Here is a 23165-nt window from a genome sequence, read left to right on the forward strand (position 1 = left end):
AGAACCATTCAGCTCAAGTATTGAGGTGCACAAACACTACTCGGCCCATTGTTCAGAATGACCAGCACCCCTGACGCCCCCTTGCAGTCTCGTATGGTAGACGACAAGTCACCCAAATGCATTCCCTTCAGTAAATCCAGCCCACTCCTTGCCCATCCCCCTTCTCTGAAATCCTATTCCTCAACACAAACACTGCCACCGCAGTAAAACCCTCTAACAACGTGCGTCCATCAGTCCTCGAGCGCCTCAAGGCACACCAGGCCTCCAGCGAAGGCGCTAAAAGGCCCTTCATCATCGGTCTGAACGGCGTCCAGGGCGTCGGCAAGACCACCCTCGTTCGCGCCCTCGCCGAGACCCTGCAGGAGCGTGAGCACCTGCAGACGCTGGTCATCAGCATCGATGACTTCTACCTACGGCACAACGATCAGCTCGCCCTCGCCACCGCCCACCCAGACAACGCGCTGGTGCAGGTGCGCGGCGAGCCGGGGACGCATGATGTCGCACTGCTGCGGGATGTCTTCCGGTCGCTCTGCACAGGCCAGCCCACCTTGATCCCCTCGTACGATAAGGGGGCTTTCGATGGGCTGGGTGACCGGCTCCCGGAGTCTCGATGGACGGCTGTGAACCAAGAGGGGCAGCCAAAGGTGCAGGTTGTCCTGTTGGAGGGCTGGTGTGTGGGCTTCAGGAGCATCTCCCACGAGGCTATCGAGGCCAAGTGGATGGCACCAAGTCGGACATTGGCGCTTCATAAGCTGGAGGATTTGTGCTTCGTGAATGACCAACTGAGAGGTTATGATATAATCACAGATCTTTTTGATGCATTTATTCACATCGACGCCGAGGATACCGAATTCGTCTATGACTGGAGGCTGCAGCAGGAGCAGCAGATGAGGATGGAGAGGGGCACAGGCATGACTGACGAGCAGGTCGTCAAGTTTGTGGACGCTTACTATCCGGCATACGAACTCTTCTCAGACGGGGTGAGGGATGGGATTTTCCTCAACCGGAAGGGTCATCAGCTGCGCCTTATCGTTGGCAAGGACAGAATGGTCATCGACAAAATTGTCATTTGATAATCTCGGCACAGATCTGGAATGCCTCGAGCATGTTTTTTCTCTTTTGTATCGTACAAGTCAAAGCAGATCTGGAATCTGTGAAACATCTTGATCTGGACGCCATCGCTCCTATTCATCCCTTCCCGTACAAATCCTCGTGAACTGTGCCAATTATTGTGTGTCGCAGCAACGCCTTGGGTATATCGTCTGAATCAACAAAAAGTCATGCATCAACCCGGCCGCACTCGCTCGTCGGCATCTGCTGGTACCGCCATCGAAGCAGATATCCTTTTGCAGATGCCTCGTCTTCCTCCCACAAGACCTCCTCTTACCAGATTCTCTAGACACACTCCCAATTCCAATGGATAAGGCTGCACAGGTCCTACCGGCCATTTGGAATTGTCCACACCTAGTCATTCAGCTCTTTGCCTTCCATCATCGCCTTGCCGTCATGTCTGAGCTTCGAGAGCTTGCGGTCGATGCTCTCCTTCTTGCACCGCACAGCCTCCTCGCGATTCGAAATCTCCGTCTCAAAATGCTCTACCATCTTGCGCTTGTCCTGACGCGCCTGCTTCATTCTTTTCATAATGTCCCCAAACTGCTCCAGAAACCAATCGCCGCTGTCCTCCCAGTCTCGGACCGACATCTGAGTGAAAAATTGGGTCTGCGCGCCCTCACTTTTGTCTCTGTAGAACTGGAGCATTTCGTCAAGGTTATCTGCTGGAGGTTTGGCGGGCGACTGAACAGCCTGCTTGGTGGGATCGTGGTCGAAGGGTTCATTCTGAAGATCCGCGAAGCTCATCTTCTCGAGAACCGCATCGTCATAGTCGATGTCGCGGTGGCGCTTCTTTTTTGAAGAGTGCTGGCCGATGAAGCGAGACATCGGGCTGGCTTGCAAGACCTCATCTTGCATAACGACTGTCTTCGAAGGCTTTGGTGGAACCATAGGTTTCTGAGGGTTAAAGACAACCGTTGCATCGTTTGGCACAACCTTCTGCTTGAGTTTCTTGGTCGTAGGCCGGTGCTGTCCGAACTCGTTCTCTTGGAGAGGGCCGTCACTCTCATCAGCATCTGAGTCCGACGCAGGACCGTCCTCAATGCTCTGCAAGATATTCGGGCGGTGTCCCACCGTTGGACGTTGGTCGCTGATGCTATGAATCCTGTCCGGCTTCGCAAAGATTTGTGGATGGATAGCATCCGTCATGCCGTCGTACTTCTCCGGCGACAGCTTCTTGGCAGCATCCATGTGATAAACTGCGCGCTCGACGTGAGTAAGGCCCTTAGCCGCCTCACTTCCGCGGTAGGGGAAGCTGGAGTGTAAGAAGTCACCGCCCCGCTCCGGCTGTGAACTCGTCTCCTCCGATGTTGTAGCAAAAGGGTCTTGTCGGAAATGAGGAGTATCTGGCATGGTGTTTCTGGGTGGGTGGGTGATCATGCTCGTACTCAAGCCTTTCGAGTCCAGTTTACCAACACCGAGTAATCCATTCTTGACTGTAAAGTAAGGAATACTTCCGGGGTCCGTCTTTCCATCCTTGTATCGCCCAATGAACGGTGCGCTTTCTGAGGCTCTGTGGTGTGATCGCCGCCGTCTTCTCGGAGGTGGCCGATCAACGAGAATGTCCGACCTGGTATCGTCGTTGTCTCCATCATCCTGAACCGAGACTGGCCGCGTGGGTAGGCTCTCCGAAAACAAGGAGTGAACATTCGATTGCTCCTCCCAGAGCTCCCGTAGCCCGCCGGCATTCTCATCGCGCTCAACTTCAGCTTCCGACGACGTCGGAGGTGCGGACTCCCAGCCAGGACGTGTTCCAAAATACTCATCTTGGGGTCGAGAGGCCGAGTCCCTGAATTGTGGGGTGCCCACGCCGCCATTTTCTGATCTTGCGTGCTTAGACATGTTTAGAGGTATCTTCATTGACTCCAAGACTCCTTTGTCAGGCTTCGGACCAAAAGGCGGAGGTGCAGAGACAGCACCAGCGGCGGCGGTAATGACTGGGAGAGGTGGGCTGCCTGGTCCATGAGTACTGATCTCCGGCGTGCTCTCATGCTGGGAAATGAAGTTCTGCAACTTCTTCTTTGCGGTGGGCACCATCATCGTGAAATATGACCGAGACGGATCCTCGATACCCGGTGACTGGACTGGGAGTGAAGAGCCTCAGAAGAGAAGGCTTGGCTGAGCCAAAGATCCTCCCACAAAGGAGACACACACATACAATGAAACACAGAAATTCAGCGCATCGGTCGGATGTGTTAAGTAGAGGAACAAGGACCAGGTGACCGTGTCCAGAGTCTTGCAGGCTTGGATTCTGGGCTACTCAGTCGGCTTTCAGTAACAAAAATGCATGTACGAGCTCGACGCGGCGCGTCGTGCCTTCGTCCAGAGAATACTACCACTCAGACCCCTGACGACGCAAGGCACGCGCAAGGGTCAACCGCCTTCCACTCTGTACATAGAGTGGGGCCAGCACCGCCTAGGTACCGCTAGGGTGCCAGAGGTATCTAAGTACTTAAGAGGATCCTTTGTTACTCTGGGGCGGGGCCGAACTCGGATACGCTACATTTTCCCAAGCACCCGGTTCTGCAGCGCATTAGCAATCAACTTTCTATCCGATCAATGTGAACCCACGCTGCCAGACATCACCACCGCCCGATTTCTTCGTCTGCGGAACTCGACCAGACTTTCTATCCCCCACAGCTGACCTTCCCTCGCCGTACTCACACCATGGCACCCTCATTAGAAGAGCCCGAGTCCATACAAGACGTCATCAGCAACCCTCTCAAGGCGAAGCCGCAACTGGTGGCGCCCGAACCAGAACATTGCCCTGGCCCAGAGTCTGAGAAAGCAGGGACGGCAGACTCATGTGCCGGCTGTCCAAACCAGCAGATATGCGCATCGGCACCCAAGGGTCCTGACCCTGATATACCGTTAATCTCCCAGCGCTTAGCAGGAGTCAAACACCGCGTGCTGGTATTGAGTGGCAAAGGGGGTGTTGGCAGTATGTCTTAGGAATTCTATGCCTGTGCTGCCCGTGGGAATTACTGCTAACTCTTGCGCTTAGAGTCCACATTTACGAGCATGCTAGCCCACGCATTCGCCCTCAACCCCGACAGCACGATCGGAATCATGGACACGGACATATGCGGCCCGTCCATCCCCAAGATGATGGGTGCTGAGACCGAGACAATACATGTTAGCAATTCAGGCTGGTCACCGGTGTGGGTCATGGATAATCTCGGCGTGATGAGTATACAATTCATGCTGCCCAACAAAGACGACGCGATAATATGGAGAGGCCCCAAGAAGAACGGCTTGATCAAGCAATTCTTGAAGGATGTCGATTGGGGTGACCTCGACCTGCTACTTGTCGATACACCGCCGGGGACGAGCGACGAGCACCTGAGTGTAAATTCATTCCTGAAGGAAAGCGGCATTGACGGAGCCGTTGTGGTGACTACGCCGAACGAGGTGTCATTGCTGGACGTACAAAAGGAAATTGATTTCTGTCGCAAAGCCGGTATCAAGATTCTCGGGCTTGTCGATAACATGAGTGGCTTCGTCTGCCCGAGTTGCAAACATCAGAGCCAGGTCTTCGAGGCCACCACGGGAGGAGGCGAGGCATTAGCGAAAGAGATTGGCATCCCGTTCCTGGGAGGTGTGCCGTTAGATCCTCGGATTGGAATGGCTTGCGACTATGGCGAGAGCTTTTTCGACTCTTTCCCTGACAGCCCGGCATGCAAGGCTCTCAAGAGGGTGGCCAGGAGTGTTGGAGCCCAGATAGGGCTGGATTTTCAGGATTCTTTACCTGAGGAGTAGATGCGAGCCAATCAAAATAGAGCGAGATACCCATGAGCAATCCATGCGCCGTACAGATGTGCCTCCGCAGAAACCTGAAAAGGAAAACAAGGGAGATCTTCCATTGCACCCTCGTCAGAGCGCAAATCAGCTTCAGTGAATGTGCGTGCGCCATGACAACACCTCTTCTCAGGAGGCGCCAAGCTTCTCCGGGATCTCTTCCAAGTCATCAGCTGACGCGATGTCAATGACCTTGTTCACCTCCGCCGTATTCCGGAAGAGCTCCTTGGCACCTGCATACAACATTCGAAGCTCACTGTTGCATGTGACCGGAAGGTAAAAGAGCAGGACGTAGGGCACCGATACTCGGCCGGAGTCCTACAGACGAATATACCATTAGCCTGGGATGACACGATGACGCTTGGTACTGCAGCGCTATAGTACGCTCTCTTACTAAGGTCATGGGGTAGCTCAGAAGCACGAATCTGGGCGAGTGGTCTGGCAGGTCATCACCGATCTCCTCGAGGCTCTTGTAGACGGTCTTGTCCTCGTCCTGCCTGATCTCCTTGGTCGCCTTATCGATCATGTCTGGTAGGGAATCCGAACGTGGTCAGCCTCGCTTGCCTGACTGCCTGTCTACCTATTGTGCCAGGTCGATGCGGCCGGCGGGTTGGGTACGCGTGGGGGTTAACTGGGTGCGATAGGAACGGCATGCATACATATAACGGCTTGCGGATCGTTGGCCCTCGAGGTCCCGAGGCGGAACTTGCGCAGGTGGTCCTTGGTCTCCTGGGAGAAGGTGTACAGCCTCGCTTCGGAACTCTAGGTGTTGTCACAAGTCAGCTGAGCTCTACTGAACTGCCTGATCGAGGGATGGATGGCTCTGGGACAACGGCGGCCGGGGACTCGTAGTTTGAAGACTTCGTTCGTACCATCTTGGCTATGCGACGACTGATTCTCGGTATAATGCCTGCAGCGATTACATGCAGGTTGTATCTGTTTCAAGGGATAAGGAGTCGCAAATCGGATGTGCTGTGACGCGAGGAGCGCAGATGTACCACGCCTCAGTTGGAAGCTGTCGATTCCGGCCAACACCAGGGCCAGGGTGCCACATCACTGCAGTTGCCAGCCCCGCTAGGCCCCGCGCCCCAAGAGAACCCCTGAAGCCCCTCTGCCTCAAGCGTCGACAGCGGTGCCGTGACGGCGGAGCGGGCCCGGACTTTCGATGACCTCACCTCAGCTCGAGAAAACCATCCCACGTCTGCACTGACAAGAAGTCGAGCAATTGTGCCACGCATTGATTCATAGGTAGCCAGAGGTTTCTCATCGGACTCCAGACTCTCTTGCCGGCAGAATAATCAGCTCTGACTAGCGGACTCTTCATGTTCTCCCGCTTATCCCAGATCGCACGCCATCTGTCGAAGCCGGCTTCTGTACACTCTCACGTTGCACCGTCCTCGTCGTCGGCCGGATCACGTCTGCTGGCAGGAGCCATGGCGCCTTCGACAGCAGAGCAGAACTTTTCCAGGACGATCCACACGGCAGCATGTCTGGTGATAGGGGATGAGGTTCTTGGAGGAAAGGCAAGTCTTCATTTGATTACGAGGGCTTAGCTATCCAGAATTGAATACTGACTTGCATCAAATAGACAAAGGATGTGAGTGGTATTATTGTGCAAGGGAACAAACTGATGGTCTAACTGTGAAAACTCCACCGCGAAGAGTAATTCAAACTATATGGCCAAGTTCTGCTTTTCTCTGGGAATTGTAAGTTGCATCTCAATAAGGCTTGAGAAACCCTTACACTCTTGCTTGCGAAAAAGCGCCACAGCATTATTTCTGCACCGGAACTGCCAATCCTAGAACCTTGATTGGAATATGGAAGTGCCAGCGTACAGAACCATTAGCTGATCCTTTTGAGCAGCAACTCAAGAGGGTGGAGGTCATCGAGGATGATGAGTCCGAAATCATAGAGGCTGTCCGGCGGATGAGCGATCGATATGACTTTGTCGTTACTAGGTGAGGCCGAGAGCCACATTGTCCTTGGGCGACGGTCTTGCTGATATACACTGGTGTGCTTTGGCAAATAGTGGTGGCATTGGTCCGACGTAAGTACATAACCACCTAAAAAACCTCTCCGGCGATGGCTCTGCTGTCTTTGGGCTGACTTCCGGGGTAGACACGATGATATCACGTACCAATCCATAGCAAAGGCATTCGGTCTTGAGATCAAACTCTACGATGAGGCCTACCAACGGATGAGGAAGCTCTCCAAACCCCGCCCGGGCGAAGAGACCTTCAACTGGGACGAGGAGTCACCAACAAAGACGGCCAGGCTCAGGATGGTCGAACTGCCGACAGACGACTCCATCCCGCTAGAGAAGCAGTTCCTCTTCCCGCGAGAGGATCTCTGGGTGCCGGTGGCTGTTGTGAACGGGAATGTGCACATCCTCCCTGGCGTACCCCGCCTTTGTAAGTCCTTGTTATGTCCATCCTGCTTCGGATTCCTTGCTGAGGACGCTCATTTTCCTAATCGCTACCAACACAGTCGAGGGTCTCTTGAACGGCCTGAAGGCGCATATTATGCCACGGCTGGTTGACCCCGAAGGCAAGGGTGCGTGCCGCGTCCTCATCTCGACGCCCATGGGTGAGAGTGCCGTGGCAGCGTACCTCACCGAACTAGCCCACAAGGTTGAGCCACAGGGTGTGAAGGTGGGCAGCTACCCTCGGTGGGGCAAGACGAGGAACACCGTCACCTTGGTCGGGAAAGACCAGGCTTTCTTGGATAGCATTGCCCCCGATGTCGCGCAGAACGTCAAGGGTCGCGTAGTCAAAATCGAGGGAGAGGATGACGATCTTCCAGATGCCGCATAAGGTACCTTGTCACTGTTGCATACTAGAAGTAGACGTTGGATTGACCTGGAAGAGTCCGAATTTTAGGATATTGGCGAGAAGGTGAAAGGGACGGTAATTCTGAATATAGCACGATCCCCAGATTATAGTCGCCGAAAACTTTCTGTTTTCTTTTGCTATCAAATCTCTTGAAAATGCATACCTCGATACTCTGCTCATTTCTCTGCAACACATGGAATTTAATATTGTATGGCCAGTCCTTTGTCGTTAATGTCTTTGAGAGCCAGTTTGAGAAGGTGTGTCCATTCAACATATTTTCTGATAAAAGGCTGGGTAAAAAAGAATGAAGTGAAAATAATAGCCACACGGATAAACTAAAGAGTCCACATACACATTCAATCAGTACTACGTATTCCATAATAGTTTGAAAGTTCGGTCAGCCCTTGCCGGCGGGCTGTCACTACAAGGGCGGATCTAATGACTGACTGCTGCTATGTCAGAAAGATCAATTTCCAAGGATAGCGATGGTGCAGATTTTTGAACCGGCCCGTCCGTCCTGCAGGTGATCTATACTCTGCGCCGAGCCACCCCCCGTTCAGCCGGCGTCAGAGCATATCAGCCTCATCATCGCCCCGATGTCCACGTCTGTACATTGGGGGCCGGGTGCACGCCAGGATCCCTGCTATGCTGCATCTGAAGGTTTCTCGGCTGAGTGGGACAGATACTGTGACGTACACACGTGGTCCACGCAAAGGTAAACTTAAGGTGTGAGTAAGTATTGCAACCAAGCCTGATTTGTTTACCTCCCTGGTGATGGGATGCACCCGTCACCCTCCTCCGTTGGGGCAGGCGGGGCACACAACGATCGGCAGAGCGAGCCGCACGCGAAATTATAGGAGCAACACTGGCCGAGAGCCTAAAGACCTGACAGTTGACAGCCTGTAAGACTTTTTAGGTTGTGCTGCCGAAGGCCTTCGGAATCTAGGAGTAGGAAAAGGGGGGAGGGGGGCCACATTCCAAGGCGCCCAATTTCGTGGTGCATGCTGCTACTATCATAGGAAGTAGAGAAGCCTACTTGTACTGTAGATAACGGCCAGTGAGTGGGTCCAGGGCAAGTATGAGTTAGTATCACGACACGATCACTACTGCCGCCACTTTTTAGTCTGCGCCTTCTGCTCGAGACAGCAAGGCATTCTGTATCAAGCAAGTGGGGGTCTCGAACCAAACCAACTCACTGTGCCTCAGCCGAGGTGCGCATATCATGGCCCCTCTCAGCGAGAGACAACTCCTAGGGGTGGGCAAACATCATCATGACTTCTCAGTATCAGCTGTTCTGGTATTCCACGATGACAAATATCTCTCCCATTCTTGGATGGAACAATTAACAAGGCCAAGGCAAGCACGAAGAGAAAGGGGGGGGGGAAGGGGCAAAGCAAGCTGGCCATTCTGCGATCCAGGCGTTTGGCGTCTTACGCAGAAATCGTGGTAGTAACACTGCCCAATCGGGGGCAGGTGGAAAAAGGTGCATGTGTGGTAAGTAAGACACGGCATAATGACCAGGCGTAGAGGAACGGGCCCCCCTGCCTTGTGAAGAAGCAACGCTTCCAAATATCATCCCCTAAGGTAATCGTTCGGATACTGATCATCGCGGTAGGCGCACTATGACCAACTAAACCACCATAGAACAAAAGGAGTGAGTAGATGATGACGAACTTGATCTAGGACAGAGTTCCAAGGGAGACCTTCGGGGGGGACCGTCTCGGTCGATCCCTATGCCCTCGCTGACTCGGCGGATGAGACAAGCATTTGATCTACCACAGCAGTCAAAGATACAGATACTATGGGATCAAATGTTTGCCTCTCTTTTTCTTGGCGAGCCTTGGTAGCTGGAAGAACAGGTCATCTCAAAGTAAGATTGCTAGGCACGGACCTCTTGGGGGGTTTTTGTTTTAAAAGAAACGGGCTCCTCCTGGTTGTCTCCGATGTGCTCGGTCGCGGGACGAACGGGGGGGCCCAGGAACCTGGACCCAGGCCGTGCTCCCGCGGATTCTGGAATGATTTCTGGAGGTTCTTTTCCCTTGATACTTCTTGAGTTTAGTAGTCAGCTCGCAGGGAAGAGGGCTCACGTGGATCTGGCATAGAAGAGAAGAGTTTAGTGCACACTTAGCGTACCGCATAAGAACTAAGCAGTCTATACAGTAAATTGGGTACTACTATAACGTTTCACTGCCCACTGTACGGCCCACAGGATGGTTGAGATCCATCCATACCATAGTACACAGCAAGCCATAATAAGGCTGCTGCTGCAGGGCTTTTTACTTTTCCTGGCCAACTTAGCTCCGACCTACGACAGAGAGTGTGCATATGATAGATGCTCCAATGGCTTAGGCGCAACCCCATCAGTGACCTGCACGCCAGAAGAAGCGTATGCAGAACATGGTCTCTTGCAGGTGCCGCCATCCATGTAGATGTTTAGACGGGGTGTGGGCCACGTGGGTGGAGGGCAAGAGCGGGCTTCCGGATAGCCTCAAGCTGGCATTGTGTCACTGCCCGACCTAAAAAATCCACTGACCCGTGCACCCTTAAGACGCTAATCCACTTACCAATAGTGGTGGTACCATGACATGTACCACAGCTTGTGTGCTTCCGGAATCTCTGGTGTCCGTTGCATACAACGCCCCCGATACGAACTTTTTCTCAAAGGTTTCTGCCGTTGTCGTCGAATGACCCGAGCTGGAACCTTTCAATTTTGTTTCTTTTCTCTTTTTCGTTCTCTCGTCTAACCCTTGACGGGTGCTACCGTAGCACTGGACCGTGGAGAGAGGCCGAGCGCAAGCGGTGTGGTACTGTATCGTCCACAATTGGCCGGCGCGTAAGATTGCCTTGTTCCCGCTTTCATTTCCATGTCACGCAGCAACTCCAGCCAGGCGGCGTCGCATGGGCGTCAAGACCTGCACGCCAAGGGGAAGGGGGAGAAGAAGGAAAAAGGGGTTTGGTTGGTCGACAATCGACTTATCTATTTGCCTTCCCATCCATCCACAATCTCTGCTCAGGAACATTCGGAAACAATTAAAGGTCTCGAAAAGCTTCAGAGCGAGCGTATGGAGACCCCAATCAGCCCAGGAAAGAATTCACTGAGAACTGGGTCTCTGCTGCAGGTGCCTTGTTCCCCCAGGACTCGCTTCGCCTGCCAAGCCCAGTGACCGACGTCGTCTTCGAAACTTTTGAAACTTCTGACGAGGTTGCGATCCAGATTTCGCCCCAGGTTCGGATCCGGACCCTTGCTGAAGACCATATTTTTTCTGGACCTTTGTGGCCGCCTTCAGTGCGGAGGATGTTTACGTGGCCCGCTGTTAGATATGACTTGCCGTCGGAAGTCATCATCCCTCTCCAAGAGTTCTTTCAAGGGACATACAATGATAAAATATCGCGAACTGCGCTTAGATTGCGAATTTGAGTAATCGAGATTCGGTATTGACAACCTATATTCCGTCCGAAATTGAACACGCGGGGTGGGGAGGGGTTGGCAGTTAAGACTGGATGTCAACTCGGACAGCTATAACATAACACAATAGTTGTGCTGTATGAAGTATGCATGTGTATATGTATATCTTTCGGATGCTGCACAGTGTGAATTGCAACGCGGAAGCTATGACAACCTTTCTTTCTCTTTCGTCCTCCCCCCCCCCCCTTCGCCCGTCCCAAAATAAAAGGAATTCTTTCCCATTGTATAAAATATTTTTGATGAAATTGTGGCATCCCGTGCCTGTGAGCTTGTCACTGTCAAGACTCAGGGTGAAGCCATGTGCTGGGGAGCTTAGAATCTGTCAGTATAATTCGGCCGGCTGAACAGGAAATCCACATCCGCAAGTCGGCATTTATCGTGGTACGGGCAGTGTCTGGTGATAGTCTTGACCTGCGTGATTTATATTGCGGCGAGACCTAGCTGTACAGAGCTATGCTCCTGAGCAAGACATCGACCGGACTTGTCGAAAAGCGGCAGGTATGTGTCAGAAGGGTGTGGCTCCAGAACGTTCCCATTCCTGGTCTCTCGCCCTAGAGATGGGGGGGGAGGCGTCGAGGGGGCGTGAATGGTGGGCAGGTTTTGGGGGCCTCTATTGTGTCTGCCGCAGCCACAGGTGCGAATCTTGCAGGATTGCTGACTGCGCGTGGATGTGGTAGATTTTCCCCTCCAAGTTGAGATCGAGAATAGCCACGCGACGCCCGTTGCTGCGCGCGCTGCTGTGATGTTGGAGTAGGTGGGTGAAGAAGGGGTGCATATACGACGAACAGTATTATGTATTTGTGGTCAGCCACCCCTCTGAGGCTCAAAAACGCCATTCAGGTGCAGGCATTGCCGGATGCAAGTATGGAGAACGGATCGCGATCCTTTCACGCACGTCGATGCCGATGCAGCATAGCTCAAGGGGGCCGGCCCAAGGCTGTTCTGGCTGTCTGCGGGCGACATTTGGCGATCTATTATGGTAGGCACGTAGGTGGTTCACCTTAGACCAAAGGCACAATCCCCTCTCCCTCCCCTCCTTCCTTAACTCCTTCTCTTCCCTTTTTGCCCCAGGATGATTACATACGATGAACCCTACCATGAGACCCACCTCCACACCCTCTCTGCTCACTAGCACCTGATATCTCTATGTACTATAGTCTGTACATAGCTTGCTATCGATTTGCCGTGTCAAAAAGGGCTGAGGCGATATCTTCCATGTACTGTGGTAAGGAATAAAAACTGGTGCACGCCTCAGACCCCTAAACTTGGACCCCTGCCCCTACCCTTCAGGTCCAGCATCCTGTTACCTGATTGCCTGAGTACCTCTGGACACTTTGCTCTTGAGGAGCTTGGGGGTTGTGCTTCAAAGACAATTGTCGTTTGCAATACTAAATAAAAATCTTGACCAGCACCAACTCGTATAGAGGAGGAGGTCTAGAAGTCATGACGGAATGCAAAGTGAGACCAGCTTTTCTTAGCAAACTGACTGAAACCCCTACCCTAATACAGATGCGCACTGTATACTTGTGCTACTAGCTCCTCATCAACCGATTATCACATTCCGGGTGCCCTGGGACCCTATAGCCACAGGGCCTTTGTCCACTGTAGTCTAAGGTAGGTGGGTAGTATCGTACTTGTGTGGGCCCCAGCAGGCCCAGTCAGATACCTCTGAGAGGTGCAACCCCTGTTCCTAGGTACCTCTTCTTCTCTCCTCTCGCTCTCCTCGACTATGGACTCCCACACACTCACTCACCTTGCACCGATCAGGCATCAGGCAGGAAGAAGCTACCACACTCCCCCCCGGTGGACAAAGCGTTTTGTAGTCTAGCGTGGCATCCCACCCATCGCCCCCCCAGTCCTTAGGTGATGGGTGGGCCCAGTTCTACTCGTCCTACCACCCCCATTTTGCCCATCCGCGCCATTTCCTTTCTCTCCCTCCTTACCCTTCCCATACCTCGACTCTCTATCACCTTACACGGCCAGATCCCATCTCTTTCTTTCCTGCGCATCGCAGTTCCCATTACTCGCTCTTGTGTCCATTAGCGAACGAGTCCTGCGATCATTTCGTGCGTCGCGCCGATAAAATCAGTCATCGAAACTTCGCACCCTGGGCATTTCTGCATTTAATTCAATTGGCCGATCGGTTCCATCTCGCGCCGACTCCCTCTCTCTGGTGGTTACTTGACTCTTGGGGCGTGTTTCGACTTCACTCTGCTTGGCGGCTACTGGGAGTTGGGAAACTACAACAAACCGGGTCCCGCTATCTCCTCTGCTCTAGACAAGCATCCAGACTTCTTCCCTCCCGACTGCGTCCTCGTCACCTCACGACTCCAAAGCGCACACCCCTTTTGATCGAATCTTCCTCGATACCCTTTCATCAGCACTGATCTTGCCCATTTCGAATTCGTTTGTCAGATCAATACAGGCCCGGGTCGTCCCAGTCGTAGTGATTCCAGAACACAATGGCTTCTAAGGTATGTTACCCTCACATTCGTGCACTCAAACCTCTTCCAATGCACGCATTTATCCATCTGTCTCTTATCAATATCTACCATCGTCGAACCCGAGCTGACCGCCATTCCCAGCAGTTCCTCAGAGAATACAAGTTGGTGGTGGTTGGTGGAGGAGGTGTCGGTAAATCATGTCTTACGATTCAATTGATCCAAAGCCATTTCGTCGACGAGTACGATCCTACGATTGAAGGTATGTTACCAACGGCTTGCTTCAGCAAACGCAAGCGACCCCAGACTAATCCGTTCCTCTCCTGCAGACTCGTACCGGAAGCAGTGTGTCATTGACGAGGAGGTCGCCCTGCTTGACGTTCTCGACACAGCCGGTCAAGAAGAGTACTCCGCCATGCGGGAGCAGTACATGCGGACAGGCGAAGGCTTCCTGCTCGTATACTCCATCACGTCTCGCCAGAGCTTCGAGGAAATCACCACATTCCAACAGCAAATCCTGCGGGTCAAGGACAAGGACTACTTCCCCATGGTCGTCGTGGGTAACAAGTGCGATCTGGAGGGCGAGCGGGAGGTCACCAGGCAAGGTACGTCGGTTATTTGGACGCTCCTTTTTCTCTGTTTGCACAGCTCGTTGGCTGACTGGCTATTTTTCAGAGGGCGAGAACCTGGCGAGGTCGTTCGGATGCAAGTTCATCGAGACATCGGCGAAATCCCGAATCAACGTTGACAAGGCTTTCTACGACATCGTCCGCGAGATTCGACGGTACAACCGCGAGATGCAGGGCTACTCACAGGGTAGTGGCATGTCTAGCGGACCAGGCGCCGTCAAGCCAATGGAGGTCAGCGACAACGATACTGAGGCCGGATGCTGCTCTAAGTGCGTGATAATGTGAGAGGTGTTGGAACCGCAACGGGCGAGACCTCAAAAGAAGTCCGCCAAGTGCATGGCTTGGGATGAAGCTAGGCAAAAAGAGCCCCAGGTCTCCGCGACTCGACGGGCCGTCTTGGACGCCTAGATTTTATACGACACATTTGCATCGATTGGGGGAGTCGAACTCTTTCTCTCCCGGATGATAAGGACGGACAACAGGGGCCTGCATTTCTGGGGGAGTTTGCGGTGGATGTTCGGACTCTTTATGGACATGACCAGATCATGGCCTCGTTCTGATTGCCGCGCCTCTCTGACTTGCCAACCCCGAGGATTATGGACGCTTTACAGAACTTTTATTTACTACTACCCAGGGTTTTCTAGCAACCTTTTTCATTTTCTTTCTTCACCTTGGTCTTCAACTACCAGCATAATTTTTGACTTTTCTTGTCTATGTCTCCTCGAATAGGTTCACGGCGTCCTGCGTGTGGTTGGTCGAAAGAGGAGGGTGAAAAACCCAACAATCTCATTTATACCCTTCGCAATGTTCATGCATGAGCATGTGGTGTGTTCTCACGTGATGCAATCGTCCCATGATGCTCGTCTGCATAAGAGTCGCAATGCATGGAGGCGAGGTTTGGTACATCCCCTTGCAATGCAGCATGAGCTGCACCTGCGGGAGACAAGCTCGCATCCGCGTCTCCAACCTTTTCTCTTCCCTCCGCCTTGAGACGCGTTTCAGAACTGGCCGCTTTCCCCAATCGGTGCCCTGTTATACCGGTGCTCTTTCATGGGCTCAAGTTGTCAAGTTTGGCGTGGTGTGGGGGCATGGACCCTTTGGGGGCCCATCTGATGTGCGTGGTGGAGGTATCGACGAAGGAAGCTGGCCACGTTCTGTCTCAATCCATCTCTTTCCCCACAACATCCCCCTTCCCCTCCTTCTCCCCTCTTCCTAGCATTTAGTCCTATACATTTTGGAAGGATGAGTCGACTCTGTCGGAGTTCTTGGAAACTGACTCGGAGGTCGTGCGATGGAACGTGTCGTGTGTTGGAGTCACTGTTGAGTTGTCAATCACTGGGTCTGGTGGAGAAATTATTTCTCATTGAACAGAAATCGGCCATCTTACGTTACTGACAAAGGACCTGGTCACTTGCTCGACCTTCTTTCTAATAGACAATAATAAATGTTGGTCTTCTAACATTACGACAAGCACTGCCGTCTTAAGACGCACCCAGTACGTGCTTATGTCTGTAACGTTCTTTTATTGGCTAGACCTGTTCCTATGTGATAACAAGAGCAGCCACAGAGAGTAACAGTTACGATATACTATAGATACTAGCTGATAGACTGTAGGACCTGTCACATTGTCGAAGTGATCATCATATTGTCAACTTATGCAAGGGTCTCGATAATATGCACTTCAATATTCTCTTCTGCACTCGTGGACATTGACGATTTCTCAAAGTTTTGCAGTCAGGGCATTCGCACAATAGCAAGGAGTTGTGAACAGAGATGAATCAGAAAAAATAATAATACGTAGATCATGTGGTTTGAATAAGCGTTACTATACGCGCACGTCGCATGTGAAACTTGGCTTGATCGTCAAAGAAACGCTGAGCATTTTCTATCTAGAGTCAGGTGCAAAGGCTTAGGGATATTATCCTATCTCTGGTCTAAGTCGAACCTTGCCGGGATTAGAATAGCACTTCAGACTTGTTTTTGTAGATTGTAACGATTCTACTTTCATATGTGGGGTGTCTTTCTCAGGCCAGAATGCCAAAAGTGATTACACAACAGGGGAGCTGATGTGTACGAATTTTGAACTCACACTCAGTCTGAGTCGGGGTTCGGCAGTCTTCACTGAAAGCTTTAACTCTCTCATCATTGATAATTGAATCGAAATCTTGGTTTCCCGCCTATTAAGTAGATTTTTGATATTTTTTAGAGTTTACTAAATGCTTCTTGGCTGACATTGGAAACGTTTGAGTATATGAATGTTAATCTTGTAGTATGCTGTAATACTACACTGTAGCGAGCCTCTCATTGTAGCTTATGAAACTATGAACCCATCAGATACTTATCTTCCCTCCAGACTAGGTACTAAAGTAACTAATGGCTGCATAATACCATCACTGTGAGAATGATGACTGATCTTGCCTAGAAGGATCAGTTACAGCGGGCAGTAGAACCAGATTGTTGCAACAAAGCTGAACGCGGTCATGCCGAGACTGCTATCTGAGAATTTGGCAGGCATTCATCACCTGCTCCTGGAAGAAGTGAGTCTGAGCTTCACATTTGCCAAAACAGCGGTGGCGGTGTTAAACGGGTCCAATGCTGATCCATGGAGCCGGACTTGGGAGGATTCTTGGCTTGTTGGCTAACAAGGCGAGGCGGCGCAGTGTTTTGCGGCCAGAAGGTTGTTGTAGAGGGCGAGCCGGATACTCGCAATCAGCTTACGGCAACACAAGACCGACATTTGAGCATTGTCAGGGAGGTTTTCTGCAACCGTTTGCTGATCCTGCTTTCCCGAGAGGCGCCAAGCAATCCGTCATAAAGCGTCAGATACGTTGGAACAAGAACACCAACACGAGCAAGATAAGCAGACTTGATTGTAACTGGAGGCTCGGCGTCTCTTGTCTCATTGATCTGGCCAAAACCTCCCTTTCTGTATCCTTGGCTCAATTATTGCCTTCCGTGCTCGGCAGGACCTGCCTGTGCCTTGGACGGGACAATTGAGACAGTATAAGGGAACCGAGATTCCTCCAACGTGCCACGAGCGTCATGTGCAAGTCTTCCAGACGAGAATTGTTGTCATATGTGTAGCGTTCAATGGAAAGTGTGAAGTTTTGCCACATGAAGTTCGAGGCATCCTGTACTACATCAGCTCAGCTACTCTAGGTTAGCCTTAGGAAACGTTTTATTCGTCAGGGACCTATATATTCCAGGCGTGCCTTGCTCGTAGCCTCGTTAATTAGTGTATATAGTACAGCAGTCATGGTCAGTACTGAAGTTGAAAGGAGGTCAACGGGCAGTGCCATTGGCATTTCGGGCCGGGACCGAGTCGGCACAGGGCAGTCGCCATCGCCGGCGCCGGCAAATCAAGTATAGCCCCCTGAATTGCCCCGCTGAATTTGGTCCCATGCAGGGACTTTATTCTTACTGATATATAGAGGGCGTAGTACCTAATAAGAATAAAGTGGCGGGAGGAATCTAATTCCAGTCGGCTGTATTTCCATTCTACATTCCACACCTTTCACCTCCTCGACCTCGGGCATCGTGACCATTCTCGTACTATCGCGTCAACATGTCGACAACAACTACTGTGGTCGAGGCGCCCCAAGCTACCTCTATCTCTGCCGAAACCATCCTGCGCCTATTCCCCGACATAGACACGACCAGCACCTCGGAGCTTGACGGCCACGATGAGGAGCAGATCCGTCTTATGGACGAGGTGTGCATCGTCCTTGATGACAATGACCAGGCGATTGGCACAGCTAGCAAAAAGATCTGTAAGTAATCGTCTCGCGCCTACTGCTCGACATCCTGCAAAGCAGACCCTGACCGATTGACCGACTGACCGGCTGACCGCGGCACGCGCAGGCCACCTTATGACCAACATCGATAAGGGCCTCCTCCACCGGGCTTTCTCCGTCTTCCTCTTCAACGACAAGAACGAGCTGCTCCTGCAGCAGCGCGCCAGCGAAAAAATCACCTTCCCAGACATGTGGACGAACACTTGCTGCTCTCACCCACTCATGATTCCTGGCGAGACTGGTAACAACCTGGCAGAGTGTGTCGAAGGCGTCAAGAACGCGGCGCAGAGGAAATTGGACCACGAGCTGGGCATCAAGAAGGAGCAGGTGCCTCTGGAAGACTTTCACTTCCTGACGCGTATCCACTACAAGGCGCCGAGTGATGGAAAATGGGGCGAGCATGAAAGTATGTCTGCACTGGACTGTGCCAAGCGCTCCCAGTACGCAAAAGGAAAACACATTTGCTGACTGCCTGCCTTAGTCGACTACATCCTGTTCATCAAGGCCAACGTGGATCTAAACATCAACGAGAACGAGGTCCAGGCCACACAATATGTCACAGCAGACGCCCTGAAGAAGAAGTTTGAGGATCCGGCGCTCAAGTTCACGCCCTGGTTCAAGCTCATCTGCAACTCCATGCTCTTCGAGTGGTGGTCGCATCTCGACTCGGGACTGGAGGCTTACACCAACGAACAACAGATCAGGCGCATGTAGACGCACTACATTTGAATTCGTTCCGCTTTGATCCCGGCTGAAAATAGACGTAATGGCAAACGATAGGGAGCGCGCACTGGTTTCTTCACTTCGAGCATGAGACGTGCCTCAGGTTCACCAGCAAGATATCCCCCTCCCCAAGCAGTTAGGAAAGCTGGCAATTGCCTACCTTTTCAAGTCACCGCTAATAGACCAATTGGAAAGGAGGCTGCCGCTCTGCATGGACCCGAGACCTAAACTTTGTGGCACTCACTTGTGCAAGAGCCTGTGCCAGCTGGCATGACCTGCATGTGGTACATTTGTTGCGTCTCCTTGCCGTCACCGCCCAGGCTTGTCAGGCGTATCTTGGTTGGGGAAAAAGCAACAGGCCGGCCGAAGGATGAGCACGAGACCTCCGCTGCATGTAATTGATTGGGCATGGCTTGCGTGGTGTCGAGCGATTTGCGCCTATAATTACCCAGCACAGCAGCCAGCACAGCGTCACACAGGCACTTCTGTCATATTTGTGGATTCAACTTCCTAGGCGTGCTAGGTAATACTGTCTCAAGATAGTCGCCCTGTCCAGGAGGTCACTCATCGCCTTTTGACTTTATCTCCTGCCAACTGGAACCGTGCTCCACTGGCCTACTCCAAAGGCCCATTTTTCTCTCTCTTGTCTGGGCCTGGGATGCAGCAGATACGGCTGGCGGCCGCATGGACTCCGGCAAAACCGGCTCACTCGGAAGGTCTCACCCCTGCGGCTTACCGTGATGGCATCCTCCAATGGATCTTTCCTATTCAAGACGGTTACAAGCGAGCATCCTGGACCTCCCGTGGCACGGTGATCTCAGCAATATCCCGGCACCATGGCGAGATGGCGTAGTTCGGAGTGGAACCGAAACCTTAGCAGACGGCGCCTATTTAACCCTCCCTAGCACTCCCGCCCCTCCCCATCGGCCTATTTGTTTTCTCCCTTCTCCAAGTGTGTCTTATATCATCTCTTCGGGATTCAGGACATCTTAGTATACACTCTTACCTTGCATGCCATCCAAATAAATAACCCAGAGCCTTATCCTCTGTACGGAGCTGTTCCTCCACGGACTATCCTGCATTGCATAACATCCCTTGGCTTCCCAGCAGCTCAACTACTCATCATCATCCCGTTCAACAACATCACTACATCACTAGCATTCAGAACAGCAACAAGCAAACAAACAAGCCTCTTGCGATTTTGACCGGTAGCCCCGAGTTACTTCAACCTCACCTCTATACCCTACAGACCCATTTGAGGATTTCTTCGTCAATCCTACGCCTTGATGTCTGTTGATAAACGCACCTCACTTTACTGCCTTGATCACCCCTCTCGCTTTATGCCCGTCTCGAGGTCCCAACTCTCGAAAGACCACACGGGCGACAGTAACCTAAATAAACGCAGCAGTACTTAAATTTGGAACAGGTGAGCAGTCATCCCTTTTTGGGAGGGAGAAGACTATGTCAAGAGGCAAGTCAACGTGATGGCTGACCATGCCTCCGAGCAGACTGCCCAGCATGGCGAACGTAAGCAATTCTACCGTGACATACGTCGAGCTGAAGCACTCGCTCGTGCCCAAGAAGTGGGGCGAGGCGGTTCGGGTCATCAACATGACAGAGTGCAAGGAGGTCGGCCTCTCGCTGGCGCACGCCTTTGCGGCGGACGACCTGTCCTACTACCTGCTCAACTCGGAGGACATGGACAACTTGTCGCAGGAGGAGAAGTGGCGGCTGCACGTCGATATCTTCAATTATCTCGTCGCCGCCCATTGCCTCCGCGGGGAGGTCCACGTCATCGGTCCCGAGTATGAGGGGGTTGCCCTCTGGATGCCGCCGGGCTGCGACATGGACGACTGGTGGACCACGCTTCGGAGCGGCATGTGGCGCCTCTACTTCCAGCTTTCCGCCGAGGGCAGGGCGCGCTACTACAATGAGCTCATGCCGCTCCTGCACGACACCAAGTTGGAGGTCCTCGGCGAGCGAGACAGCAATGCCTACTACCTCGTGTATCTGGGAACTAAACCCCATGCCCGTGGTCGTGGCTATGCCCGCAGGCTCCTCCAGACCATGATTGAGAGAGTACGTGTTTGTCACAAACAAATTGTGCACCTGGAATTATTCTATTAACGTTCTTCTTCCTCCCCAACTCTGCAGGCTGATGCAGAGAACAGGCCTGTTTACCTTGAGTCGAGTTCCCTGGCCAACAACGCCTACTACGAAAAGTTTGGCTTCGTGGTTAAGAAGGAGATCTTCCTCAAGCGTGGACCTGCGCCGGTCCAGCTGTCGATTATGGTCCGTGAGCCTCAGCCCGCCCCCTCCAAGTTTGCTAACAGCGCCCCCGCCCCCATCAATGGCCTCAAGTCTAAGGCGACCGCCGCCATCAAGATGGTGTAGGAGAGCAGCCTGTGGAAAGAGAGGGGGAGCGGGGAGGTCTTCCGTCTGTCAAACCCTGGGCCCTTTGCCGGCGGGAGGTGGTCTATCCGCCAAAAGCCAGCGGGGAGAATCCGTGGTTCAGACAGAGGAAGAAGAAGAAGAAAAAGGTGTGGTGGCTGCTGGATCACCGTCGGATCCTTGACAGTGAGTGGCACGGCTGGGCATCGGCCGACGGTGCCTGGCCTGCTGTAGCTCGTCTTGTTCCTTGATGCGTGCTTCTCAGTGTGACGTGTGTGCAATTTGTGTGTCTATGTGTTGTGTCTGATTCCCGTCTTTTTCTTTTCTGGTCGTGTCGCCGTGGTACAACAATGAGTGAGACATCGATCATGCTTCTGGGAGATTTTGCACCACTTTACTGCAGAATCTCAGGTGTCGGCGGAGGTTTCAACAACCATCGCATGAGCCTTCCTTCGTGGGATATAAGGAAGGAGGGGGGGGGGGAGAGGAGAGAGCGGGAGAGCTATTCTATTTTGTTTTGGGCGCGCGCGAGATCTTGCACTATTTACTGCAACATCTCAAGCATCGTGAGAGGTTTCAACAACCATCACAGGTCTTGCTTCGCTAACAGTCATTACCGGCAACGTTTTTATAGCACTCAATAAGCCTTTGTAGGCTATTTTGTTTTGATTTCGTTACCTTCACATACGAAACAGTCCCAGTCCTTACCTCACAGGAATCATTATCAATGACAATATGAAAGAAGAAGAGGCAATTTCCTGCCTTTACAAAAACAAAAACGCCGTCCAGACCACCAAGATATGCCAGAACTGGTAGAACGTGAACTTTCCATGACCTCCCGTGACAACATCAAAGCCAAGATGAGCATTTCCTGATCAATACTCAAGTATTGCCCACGTCTCGTCATCGACCGTAGTGTACACCAGGCCCTGAGAAAGCAACTCATCCGCCGCGCCCAAGATGTCTCGGGTCGCCAGCCCCGTACTGCTCGCGATGAGGTTCAGGTGCACACCCTCATTTCCGCCCGGGGTGTTGGCAAGGAACTGATACATCTTCCTCGAATTTGGCCCGCAGGCGCCCAACTTGGCCGTCTCCTCACTCTTTGCGTTCTGCCCGCCATACTGGTCCACAAACATGCCATCACCGGCGCCTGCATTGCCGTCGGCGCCATTCATCTTCCCATTTTGCCCGTCGGCATCCAGTGGGCCCTTGGTGTAGTATAGATGCACGTAGGTGGCCTCCAGCTGGTGGTAGGTGACCTCGTTGTAGTTGTCGACGCCGCGGATGAAGTGAGCACCGATGTGGCGCTTGCCGTTGAAGGACTTGAGGCGCCCCCATACGCGAACGTATTGGTCTAGCTCGTACTTGGGGTCTGCATCCTCCTGCTTGTCGGCGTCGACCCACTTCTTGACGTCGATGGTGCCTGTGCCGTCGTCCAGACGGTACGTGATGTTGGTCGGCTGCGGGTTGATGGAGCGCACCTGCCCGACAATGGTCACCTGTGTGATTTGGTGGCCGTCGATCTGGAAGTCGGCGCCTGGGTAGGCCTCCTCGAGGTCGAGCAGCTGCTTGATGGTCACAGGGCGGAGAGACTCGTCGGCAAAGCCCTGCAAGAAAGAACGTGTCAGTTTACTGATCATGCCAGAAATGCGCAAGAGAGTCGAGGAAAGGGGAAAGGGCGTTGGTATTGTGGTGACGCTCGTGATGGTGATGGTGGGGAGCAGCACGTACCTTCTGTCCGCCCTGAGCACCTTGACTACCTGGCTGGGACCCGCCATAGACAAAGCCTCCTCCGTCCTCGCCGCCTTGAGCGCCGTAAGAGGTCTTGCTAAAACCGCCGTATGAGGCTGCTATGATTGTCAGTGCGAGGAATACAAATTTGGGAATGGAAGTGGTTCATTCATACTCATGATGAATCTAGGATGGAGGAATATCAAGAAAAGGGGGCGGGGCAAGAAGAGTGGTTGTGTCGATGCTTGGTG

At 52.6% G+C, this 23165-nt stretch overlaps 8 protein-coding genes across 8 annotated transcripts; 6 read left to right on the top strand and 2 right to left on the bottom strand.

Moving 5' to 3' along the window:
• Positions 1-57: 57 nt before the first annotated feature.
• M406DRAFT_251968 (P-loop containing nucleoside triphosphate hydrolase protein) lies at positions 58-1073 on the top strand (the record flags this gene model as incomplete). The annotated part of the gene is made up of 2 exons (XM_040916801.1): positions 58-130; positions 235-1073. 2 exons carry the CDS (start codon positions 58-60, stop codon positions 1071-1073), a joined length of 912 nt encoding a protein of 303 aa, XP_040778359.1.
• A 391-nt stretch (positions 1074-1464) lies between these two features.
• On the bottom strand, positions 1465-2952 carry M406DRAFT_69546 (uncharacterized protein; the record flags this gene model as incomplete). Its single annotated transcript, XM_040925278.1, has 1 exon — positions 1465-2952. One exon carries the CDS (start codon positions 2950-2952, stop codon positions 1465-1467), a length of 1488 nt encoding a protein of 495 aa, XP_040778360.1.
• An 825-nt stretch (positions 2953-3777) lies between these two features.
• M406DRAFT_288425 (P-loop containing nucleoside triphosphate hydrolase protein) lies at positions 3778-5179 on the top strand (the record flags this gene model as incomplete). The annotated part of the gene is made up of 2 exons (XM_040918791.1): positions 3778-4051; positions 4115-5179. 2 exons carry the CDS (start codon positions 3778-3780, stop codon positions 4867-4869), a joined length of 1029 nt encoding a protein of 342 aa, XP_040778361.1. The 3' UTR covers positions 4870-5179.
• A 1162-nt stretch (positions 5180-6341) lies between these two features.
• Positions 6342-7881, top strand: M406DRAFT_288429 (Molybdopterin binding protein; the record flags this gene model as incomplete). Its single annotated transcript, XM_040918792.1, has 7 exons — positions 6342-6435; positions 6503-6509; positions 6572-6614; positions 6772-6866; positions 6938-6955; positions 7027-7319; positions 7396-7881. The coding sequence occupies 7 exons, from the start codon at positions 6342-6344 to the stop codon at positions 7719-7721; spliced, it is 876 nt and encodes a 291-aa protein (XP_040778362.1). The 3' UTR covers positions 7722-7881.
• A 5277-nt stretch (positions 7882-13158) lies between these two features.
• bd (circadian regulation of gene expression) lies at positions 13159-15077 on the top strand. The gene is made up of 4 exons (XM_040925994.1): positions 13159-13679; positions 13791-13908; positions 13976-14251; positions 14322-15077. Exons 1-4 carry the CDS (start codon positions 13668-13670, stop codon positions 14558-14560), a joined length of 645 nt encoding a protein of 214 aa, XP_040778363.1. The 5' UTR covers positions 13159-13667; the 3' UTR covers positions 14561-15077.
• Positions 15078-17840: 2763 nt separating this feature from the next.
• On the top strand, positions 17841-18783 carry M406DRAFT_69550 (uncharacterized protein; the record flags this gene model as incomplete). The annotated part of the gene is made up of 3 exons (XM_040925279.1): positions 17841-18045; positions 18137-18475; positions 18551-18783. 3 exons carry the CDS (start codon positions 17841-17843, stop codon positions 18781-18783), a joined length of 777 nt encoding a protein of 258 aa, XP_040778364.1.
• A 1527-nt stretch (positions 18784-20310) lies between these two features.
• M406DRAFT_254151 (uncharacterized protein) lies at positions 20311-21186 on the top strand (the record flags this gene model as incomplete). Its single annotated transcript, XM_040916943.1, has 2 exons — positions 20311-20871; positions 20947-21186. The coding sequence occupies 2 exons, from the start codon at positions 20311-20313 to the stop codon at positions 21184-21186; spliced, it is 801 nt and encodes a 266-aa protein (XP_040778365.1).
• Positions 21187-22058: 872 nt separating this feature from the next.
• On the bottom strand, positions 22059-23093 carry M406DRAFT_328486 (replication protein A, subunit RPA32; the record flags this gene model as incomplete). Its single annotated transcript, XM_040920333.1, has 3 exons — positions 22059-22790; positions 22915-23030; positions 23090-23093. 3 exons carry the CDS (start codon positions 23091-23093, stop codon positions 22059-22061), a joined length of 852 nt encoding a protein of 283 aa, XP_040778366.1.
• Positions 23094-23165: the final 72 nt, after the last annotated feature.

Source organism: Cryphonectria parasitica (assembly GCF_011745365.1).
Source record: "Cryphonectria parasitica EP155 unplaced genomic scaffold M406scaffold_3, whole genome shotgun sequence".
NCBI classification, from domain to species: Eukaryota; Fungi; Ascomycota; class Sordariomycetes; order Diaporthales; family Cryphonectriaceae; genus Cryphonectria; species Cryphonectria parasitica.

Bases quoted from the DNA above. Each gene is read 5' to 3' on its own strand.
- bd (XM_040925994.1), top strand. The intron at 13,909-13,975 runs GTATGTTACCAA...CCTCTCCTGCAG, and splicing joins GTACGATCCTACGATTGAAG to ACTCGTACCGGAAGCAGTGT. The intron at 14,252-14,321 runs GTACGTCGGTTA...GCTATTTTTCAG, and splicing joins GCGGGAGGTCACCAGGCAAG to AGGGCGAGAACCTGGCGAGG.